General features: G+C 46.1%; 1 protein-coding gene across 1 annotated transcript; it reads left to right on the top strand.

Moving 5' to 3' along the window:
* Positions 1–1,048: 1,048 nt before the first annotated feature.
* LOC143775150 (E3 ubiquitin-protein ligase TRIM39-like) lies at positions 1,049–7,771 on the top strand. Its single transcript, XM_077262993.1, has 2 exons — positions 1,049–1,135; positions 7,067–7,771. Exons 1-2 carry the CDS (start codon positions 1,049–1,051, stop codon positions 7,769–7,771), a joined length of 792 nt encoding a protein of 263 aa, XP_077119108.1.
* Positions 7,772–10,343: the final 2,572 nt, after the last annotated feature.

Genomic DNA, 10,343 nt, shown 5'->3' with positions numbered 1-10,343 from the left:
CGTAGTGACCTGCAACTGTCCACTCCCTCCCTTTATCACCTTGTATGTGGGGGGTGGCTAATCAGTGTCTAGACATGTTTTTCTCTGGTGCAACGCATGCGTTCACGAACGCATGCAAACGCATGTGCTTGCAGCCGCATGCGTTCACATAGACAGCAATGCGTTTTTTCTGGCTCATTTCTACCGCTAACAACCGCATACGTTTCTAGGCGGCAAATTGACGCCTCTAAAATGACTACATGTAGCATTTACCGCGCCAAACTGCAGACGACGAAACGACGCATGCGTCGTCAAACGAGGCAAAACGCAATCAAATGCAGCCACTTGCGTTCCTAATGTTAAATATAGGAAAACACAACGCATGCGGATTATTGCGGAAGAAACGCTGCGGACACAACCGCAAATGTGAAACCTGCCTTACCTGTACACAGACGCTGCATACTAAGTACAGATCTCCTGTGTATAATGGCACTTATGGTAATATTAGCATTGTGTTTTTTTATTACTAAACTTCTCAACAAAAAATGTCACCACTTTATAGTAACAGAACCGAGAGTTGTGCCAAAGGCGTCGTGTCTTCTGCTGGGATGCAACAAGGAGGAATTTCTTTTTAGCCACAACGAGATACAGACATTCCCAGTATAAAGTCACTAGACTTGCAACTAAAAGGACAACAACCCTCAGCTAACTCTTCACAAGGTGCAGTAGTGAGAGAGATACCAAGCACCCTCTATCTTCATTACCTGCAAGCTTCTTCCCTGGACCTTTGTAAACGCCATTGAGGATACCTCCTTTCGGATCAACCAAAACTCAAACCTCTTCTACCCTTCCACTTATACTGCAAAAAAATCTGTACCGGAAATACTATGTCACCAATATCTCAACAACAATCAGCTCATAAAGGAGGACTAGGAAAAAAAAATCGAGAAGCCTGGTTGGACCCCCCGATACAGAGTTGGGGGCAGCCCCATCATTAATTGCTTTACTTTATCTTCAAGACGCGGAAGAAGGCTCTCAGGATTCCCCCTCATACACTGAATTAGGAGAAATGGCTTTACCCTCAGGAAACAAGTCACTGGAAAAATACCTCAGTCACCTCACTACTAAACATGACTTGAAATCCCTTGTCTCTGAGGTAAAGGATGCCTGCAGAGCAGAAAATAACTCCATGCGTCAGGATGTCAAACTTCTCATGGACAGAGTGGACTTCATGGAAACAGAGCATGACGTCACCAGACAATACATCTCCATACTAAAGTAGTAACGTCACATCTTATACTAAGGCCTTAAACGAGACAAATAAGCACCTTGAAGACCTAGACATCAATATCAGAGTGAGAGGTATTCCTGAAGAAACAAGTTCAGAGGATCTTTTATGCTCTACTTAAATCGTTATTCAATTCCATCCTGAACCAACCTTCCTCTCATAAATTAAAGATGGACAGAGAACACAGCCTTCCTCACCAAAGCTGTCAGTCTCAGCCAGATATGATCTGTTGTGTCCACAACTTTCAATTAAAATAGTCCATAGTGTCCAAAACTCGTACGCTCCACAAGATCTAATTTGAAGGAACTCTTATTCAGCTATATCTTGAACTCTGCTGGATTACCCTTCAAAGGCCGGGGACACACTTAACGTATAAAAAAACGGTCCGTTTTTCACGGCCGAGAATCGCACAAATGTTTCAAAAACAGTGATCCGTGTGCAGTGCGAGGATGCGATTTCCTCGCATCAAATGATCCGTGTGACATCCGTGTGACATCCGTATGGCATCCGTATGCCGAGATTTTCTCGCAAGCTTGCAAAACCGACATCTAATGGATTTATGTGCTCAAATGTTTGGGAAAACATATATACAGTATATACATATATATATATATATATATATATATATATATATATCATCGAGACACATATATATATATTCTGTATTTAGATTTCATTCAGCGCGATATCTGTGAAAAGCCGGTAATTCAATTGCCGGCTTCTCATTTCTCCTGCACAAACCCGACATGATATGAGACATGGTTTACATACAGTAAACCATCTCATATCCCCTTTTTTTTTGCATATTCCACACTAGTAATGTTAGTAGTGTGTATGTGCAAAATTTCAGCGCTGTAGCTGCTAAAATAAAGGGTTAAATGGCGGAAAAAATTGGCGTGGGCCCCCGCGCAATTTTCTCCGCCAGAGTGGTAAAGCCAGTGACTGAGGGCAGATATCCAGGTAGCAGGTAGCCAGGAGAGGGTCCATGGTTATTGGCCCCCCCGTGGCTACAAACATCTGCCCCCAGCCACCCCAGAAAAGGCACATCTGGAAGATGCGCCTATTCTGGCACTTGGCCACTCTCTTCCCACTCCCTGTAGCGGTGGGATATGGGGTAATGAAGGGTTAATGCCACCTTGCTATTGTAAGGTGACATTAAGCCAGATTAATAATGGAGAGGCGTCAATTATGTCACCTATTCATTATTAATCCAATTGTATGAAAGGGTTAAAAAACACACACACACATGATTAAAAATTATTTTAATGAAATAAACACAGCGGTTGTTTCAGTATTTTATTCCTCTCTCAATCCATCAGCAACACCCTCGCTTGGAAAAATAATAAACGCACAAGATACATACCCTCAGCTGAACCGTCACGTCCCACGAGGTAATCCATGATCTGAAGGGGTTAAAATATTTTACAAGCAGGAGCCCTGCAAATGCAGCTGTGCTCCGTGCCTGTAATCCCCGGCGAATGAATGAAATGTAGGTCATTTACCTACATTTCCTACAGTCGCGGTGATGCGCCCCCTGGTGGATGTCCTCATATGACCTGGAGCGTGGGAAAAAGTTCCCAGGCTGCAGTTCATGAGAACATCCAGCAGGGGCGCATCACCGCGACTCAATGTAAGTACAGATCCAGCTTTCCTTTCAGCACCCGGGGATTACAGGCACGAGCGAGTGGTTTATCGCAGCTCGTGCCTGTAATATTAGTTAACCCCTTCAGATGGATTACCTCGTTGGACGTGATAGGACATCAGAAGGTATGTATCTTGTGCGTTTATTATTTTTCCAAGCGAGGGTGATCCGGATGGATTGAGAGAGCAATAAATTATTAAAACAACCGCTGTGTTTATTTCATTAAAATACTTTTAAATCATGTGTGTGTGTTTTTTAACCCTTTCATACAATTGGATTAATAATGGATAGGTGACATAATTGACGCCTCTCCATTATTAATCTGGCTTAATGTCACCTTACAATAGCAAGGTGGCATTAACCCTTCATTACCCCATATCCCACCGCTACAGGGAGTGGGAAGAGAGTGGCCAAGTGCCAGAATAGGCGCATCTTCCAGATGTGCCTTTTCTGGGGTGGCTGGGGGCAGATGTTTTTAGCCACGGGGGGGCCAATAACCATGGACCCTCTCCTGGCTATTAATATCTGCCCTCAGTCACTGGCTTTACCATTCTGGCGGAGAAAATTGCGCGGGAGCCCACGCCAATTTTTTCCGCCATTTAACCCTTTATTTTAGCAGCTACAGCGCTGAAATTTTGCACATACACACTACTAACATTAGTAGTGTGGAATATGCAAGAAAAAGGGGGATATGAGATGGTTTACTGTATGAAAACCATGTCTCATATCCTGTCGGGTTTGTGAAGGAGAAATGCAAAGCCGGCAATTGAATTACCGGCTTTTCTATAGAACACCGCTGCGTATTTCTCGCAATGCACACGCATGGTCCGTGTGTAATCCAATTTTTTCTCGCACCCATAGACTTGCATTGGCGAGTCTCGGCCGAGATACGCTGACAATCGCAGCCTGATGCGAGTTCCCTCGGATCCGAAATACGGTGGAGAAAATATCGGATGATGGGAGCTGGACCATAGATTAACATTGGGCCGAGTGCTATGCGATTTTTTATCGCATAGCACTCGTCCGTATTACGGTCTAGTGTGACCCCGGCCAAAGAAGAAGACTCCTAAGAACACTCTTTCTTGCTGTGAGGAACAAAAACTTCCAATATAGATGGCACTTCTCATTTGCCCTTTACAGAAATGAAAATTGGGCAACCAGTTACGCAACGCTCAACCCGAGATCTGGTAACTTTTCGAACTGAATTGGACATTCCAGCTCCTTGTCTACCAGATTGGGAGTTGGAATTTCCTTTCACCGCACCTTCACTGATATGGCAACGAGTAGCATCCAGGAAAACCGGTTCCTCATGACGAGAAGCAACACAGCCTGACCCGAGCTGAGGAATTGTGCTTTTACTTAATCTCAGTATATTGGTGACACTATCCTTCACCTATATACTGTATTCGTTTATCTTGTTTACCGGTGTTGGATTTCTGACTGTGATCTTTTGCATAGAAATGCTTTAAGTTAACGTACATTTATCTTCTCTCATACACTTTTTTAATCTCATTATTGTTGGGCGGTGAGCGATGGACAATGTGATTCCTCTCCTCTCCGATTTCTGCTCTGCTTCATGACACCCCATCTCCCCCTTAACACGGCACTTCATTTTTTAATTTTCAAACTCTCAAAATGTGACAGTGATTCCAACAATTAGGCATAAAAACCTCCCCTGACTTCAAAGGAATTATTAGATAGGGCACTGACTTGTCAGATATAGGAGAATGCGCACAGAGAGAGCAGTATGTATTGTTACTCAGCCCTACTGTAACCTGATGGGGGTTTTATAAATTATTATCCCACTCGTTCTGGAGATATTTATATATAGCCTCAATTCTGATCAGAACTAATACAAATACACTTATCTATGATGCTCCAGTGTATTATGGGCCCCATATATGATGATCTGGTGTATAATGGGCCCCATACAGTGCTCCATATATAATAGGCCCCATATATGATGCTCCAGTGTATAATGGGCCCCATATAGTGCTCCATATATAATAGGCCCCATATATGATGCTCCAGTGTACAATGGGCCCCATATAGTAGTTTGGAGCGCCCCCAGATGCAGGGCAGCGGGGTACTCGGTACCGGGTCTCTCTGTCTCGGTTCTGGGGATGTCACGGTGGCCCGACCCGGTCCGTGGCCCTGCTAAGGGGCGTCCAATTAAAGGTGTAGGTAGAAGTTTGTCAAGTGTTTGTGACTCCACCTGTGGTATTCGGTCAGAGTGATGGAATGGCAGCTAGATGGTATACCTTCCCACAGGTGAAGTATGTCCCCAGGGCTTCCCTCGAGGTGTAGATGGTAATGGTGTAGGTCACAGTAAATAACGAGGACACAGGGTTGCAGTCTCTTTACCTTTTACTGTAGACTTCGGTATCCACAGTCCCGAGCACTGCTAACAGGGCTGGCTGAGACCGGCCGGTCCGAAGGCACATGCAGAGTTCCCTTTGCAGGTGGAAATCAGTAGCCTTCCTACTAGCGCCTGTGTGTTGTAGTACTTCCCTGCTGAGCACCACGGGATAGTCCTCACAACTCTTGTATCTGTTTCTGATGTTCTCTCTCCGTCCCCCAGTTGGTATGGATAGGACGCACCCGTATGACGGGGTAGGCCTGGAGTTATTTTATAGGGACCCTAGAGACGCCCCTCTCCCACAATTGCCTCCGTTGTCTGCTTAGGTGAAAAGATGAGACAGCCAACCTAAAGTCAACTGCCCTGCCGTAGTTCAGAGTAATGCGTAGAGCTAGTACTCCCTCGGCGTTCCGGCCACCGGCTACGCGTCTCAGAAGGATGTTGCCACGATCTTAGGACACGACTCCTCCCGGTATTATCTCCTAGTGCTGTGATCTCGTTTCTCACTTCTCCAAAATATACTCCGCTTCTTGTCCTTTCTTAGGATGCCGCCGCAATGTAGTGCAGGCACGGCTCCGTAACGATCTGTCTCTTGCTAGGCCTCTGTCAGGATCCCACCCCTGACAGGGACCTCCCTGGATCTTCCCAGCAACTCTCTCTCTCTAGATGTTGCCTGGGCAAAACCCAGTCAGCTTCTCCCCTAACTTCCTATCCAACCCCCAGTTTTACCAGAGTGTGAGGAGTGGCCTAGTAAATAGAACTTTTTGCTCCCCCTGGTGGCCGGAGTGTGAAAGTGTAATGTGTGACTGTGATACCTGGTCAGGTGAACTCTTTTAGTACAATCAGACGTACCATCACTCCCCTTAGTGGCAGAGCGACAATACTGCACGACCAGGACTCTGGGGCGCTGCACTTCCATATATAATAGGCCCCATATATGATGCTCCAGTGTATAATGGGCCCCCTGTAATGCTCCATATATAATGGGAGCCATATGATGCTTGTGTATAATGGGTCCCATATATGATGCTCCAATGTATGATGATCCCCATATATTGCTCCAAACATCAAAAAAATAAATAAAAGTGACACTCACCTCTCCTCGCTGCTCCGAACTCCTCTCCGTCTGTGTCTTCTGGCTCTCTGCACTGTGACTGCTCATGCAGAGGACACACAGATGTGATGTCATAGCGCCCTCTGACCTGAGACGTCACAGTCAGAAGATGCCTCCCTATGGGAGGTGGAGCCGCATATTCATGACTGTAATGGGCGGCACCACGTGACCGCTCATACAGGAGAAGCTGCGGCTCGGAGAGGACGCTTCAAGGGATCCGGGTGAGTATTTTCTTTCCAGCGGTGGGGCGCACAGGGGGTGGGAGGGGGGTGGTGACAAAGATCTTTATTACAACAGCAAAAAAAAACCCCCAAAAATGATTTTTAATTTCTTCTCTCCAGCGAACGCTGCTGGAGAGAAGAAATGAATGGTGGCTTCAGCACCCAAAGCAGGGGACAGCGCTTACTGTAGTGCTGTCTCCTGCATGGCACACGGACAGCATCCGTGTGCGGTACGTGTTTCACACGGACCCATTGACTTTAATGGGTGCGTGTGATCCGTGCGCTCCCACGAACACTGACATGTCTCCGTGTTTTGCACGCGGACACACGGTCCGCGAAAACACGCTGACATGTGCAGAGACACATTGATTTTAATGTGTCTACGTGAATCAGTGTCTCCGGTACGTGAGAAAACTGACACCTCACGTACCGGAATCACTGACTTGTGAAACCGGCCTTACAGGAACCAGACACCGGTTACTTGTGTGATCCTGAGGAGGAGGGAGGTGATGAGGACACATGGGGACATGATAAACAGCTCCATGATGGAGATGATCTGGATGTGGCTGTGATCTCACACACATTACACACATTATGTGACGTAATATCAGGTATAAGGAGCGGGATCTATGTGGAGGGTCCTGCAGACATATTACTGGATGTAACCACAGCTGCTAATAATCTTATATCAGATGACCTGAAAACTGCAACCAGGACAGAAGAGAAGCAGAAACGTCCAGAAACAGCAGAGAGATTCCAGGGTTATAATCAGGTGATGAGCAGGAGAGGATTTACCTCAGGGCGACATTACTGGGATGCGGAGATCAGTAGATCAGAGTCCTGGATGGTGGGGATGTGTTACCCCAGTATAGACAGGAGGGGAGAGCAGTCAGTGATTGGAGATAATAACAAGTCCTGGAGTTTGAGGAGATATAATAATCAGTATTCAGTGACACATGGCAGTAAAGTGATCCGGTTACCTGACAAGATCTCCAGTGATAGAGTCAGGATATGTCTGGATTATGAGGCCGGGCAGTTGTCCTTTTATGAGCTGTGTGACCCCATCAGACACTTACACACATTCACTGCCACCTTCTCCAAGCCCCTTCATGCTGCATTATCATACCTCCCAACCATCCCGGATTCAGCGGGACTGTCCCGATTTTGACAGTCAGCCCCGCGATCCCGGGCGGGACATTAGTTGTCCAGGGCGGGGACAATGCAGGGGGTGGCACCTGAGCAAGGTTTGTTGCTGTTTTTTTTTTTTTTTATAAAAGCTGGGTCACCTCCTGACCGACCCCGCCCTCCCCGCCCACCCTGCCGCCTACCACCCACCCTCCTTGAAGACGATACTCACCTTGCTCCAGCGATGCCTGGTCTCGGCTTCTGCAGCGCTCCTGAATGAGCGGTCACATTGTACCGCTCATTAAGGTAATGAATATGCGCATATTCATGTCCTTAATGAGCGGTATCACATGACTGCTCATGCAGGAAGAAGGTGCTGAGCCGGGAGATGGGACAGAGCGCGAGGGATGGCCACGTGGTGAGGAACAGGTAAGTATGAGGGACGGGGGGACAGGGTAGGGGGGATGAAGGAGGACGGTAAGCCACGCCATTCAAGATGGGAGCAGGGGGTGGGGTGTGGTGGGGTTTTGAGATGAGCCATGCATACAGGGGAGGAAAATGAGTCATGCATACAGGAGGGGGAAATATGAGCCATGCACACAGGGGGAGGGGGAATATGAGCCATGCATACAGGAGTGGGGGGGGATATGAGCTATGCATACAGGGGGGGAAATATGAGCCATACATACTGGAGGGGGGAATATGAGCCATGCATACGTGGGGGGGGGATATGAGCCATGCATATGGGAGGGGGGAATATGAGCCATGCATATGGGGGGGGAATATGAGCCATGCATACAGGAGGGGGAAATATGAGCCATGCATACAGGGGGAGGGGGAATATGAGCCATGCATACAGGGGGGAATATGAGCCATGCATACAGGAGGGGGTCATTATACAGTATTAAGCATCATGTGGGATCATTATACAGTATGGAGAGCTGTGTGGCAATTATACAGTATGGAGCATCATGTGTGGCCGTTATACAGTATGGAGCATCATGTGTGGCCAATGGCCATTATACAGTATGGAGCATCATGTGTGGTCGTTATACAGTACGCAGAATCATGTGTGACCATTATATAGTACGAAGCATCATGTGGGGCTATTATACAGTATGGAGCATCATGTGTGGCCATTATACAGTATGGAGCATAATGTGGCCAATGGCCATTATACAGTATGGAGCATCATGTGTGGCCAATATACAGTATGGAGCATCATGTGGCCATTATACTGTATGGAGCATCATGTGCAGCCAATATACAGTATGGAGCATCATGTGCAGTCATTATACAGTATGGAGCATCATGTGCAGTCATTATACAGTATGAAGCATCATGTGCAGTCATAAAGTATGGAGCATCATGTGCAGTCATTATACAGTATGGAGCATCATGTGCGGTCATTATACAGTATGGAGCATCATGTGCAGCCAGTATACAGTATGGAGCATCATGTGCAGTCATACAGTATGGAGCATCATGTGCAGTCATTATACAGTATTGAGCATCATCAAACCATGGAGAACAAAGAGTCAATTCTGATATATAGCAAAGTGAAAATTTTTTATTAATGTTAATAAATCACACATTTATAAAATATTAAAAACAAGGAGCACGGAGTACAGTATAGTGCATATACAAGTGTATTGACACAAGGTAATTCATAGATGAATCCAAGCTATGTGCCGATGCAAGAAATACCAGCACAAAGAAAAGGTACTAGATAGCAAGTGCGTAGTGTGTCAAGTATCTACTGCCAACCAAAAGTGTGGAGCTAAAGTGAATAACTCAGTGTAGTCCCAGGTAAGTATACGTCCTAGTGGACATCAGACATCAGCAGCAATAACTACCCCACCAGTATAATAAACTACAACCAGGGAAAAAGCCTAACCTATTATGCTCAATAAACACACATGGTAGCGTTAATACAAGTGAAAAGACAGCACATGATATGAAGGTGTTAGTTACCCGTCATTGTTACTGATAGTTGCGTCAGCACTTTCTCCCCAACGCACGTTTCGGTATATACATTCCTTCCTCAGGGGGCGTGGCTTAGCTAGTGACACATTCCGCCCGGCATCTAACATCACATGGTCACAGAGAGCCAATAGCAGCTAGTCCCCGGCACACGCGCAGAGCCCCCGAACGCCGTCCACCTACACAGGCGGATCCCCCCACTGACACAAGATCACGTGGGGCGGCCGGTGCCTGGCCGTCGCCACGCAACCAAGGCAAGCAAGGGGAAACAACTGTGCAGCCGGAACCACACATAAGGCGGCCGTGCGCATGCGCAGGCAGAACCAACATGCCGATATACATATAGAGACTCCCACAGTGACAACCCAACGATCACAAATAATGCAATATATATATATATATATATATATATATATATATATATATATATATATATATATATATATATATATATATATATAGTAATCAAATGATATGAAGAACTTTGCTCTGGAGTCAACATGGACATTTTTTTTAAAACAAATATTGTGCTGTATAAATTATCCATGGATTGTGACCACCTCTACACTATAAGGATTATATGATGGAGGTGTGATACGCTATGGAGCTGACTTGGATTTTCATTGTTAAGA

This window comes from Ranitomeya variabilis, chromosome 5, assembly GCF_051348905.1.
Source record: "Ranitomeya variabilis isolate aRanVar5 chromosome 5, aRanVar5.hap1, whole genome shotgun sequence".
Classification (NCBI taxonomy): Eukaryota; Metazoa; Chordata; class Amphibia; order Anura; family Dendrobatidae; genus Ranitomeya; species Ranitomeya variabilis.
The sequence above is the reverse complement of the archived record's forward strand: the minus strand, read 5'-3'. Positions and strand labels throughout refer to the sequence as shown.

What these genes read in the sequence shown, in the direction of transcription:
- LOC143775150 (XM_077262993.1), top strand. Translation starts at nt 1,049, where the DNA reads ATGGCTTTACCCTCAGGAAACAAGTCACTGGAAAAATACCTCAGTCAC. An exon ending in TGAAATCCCTTGTCTCTGAG is followed by an intron (nt 1,136 to 7,066) that starts GTAAAGGATGCC and finishes CCGGCCTTACAG; the next exon opens with GAACCAGACACCGGTTACTT.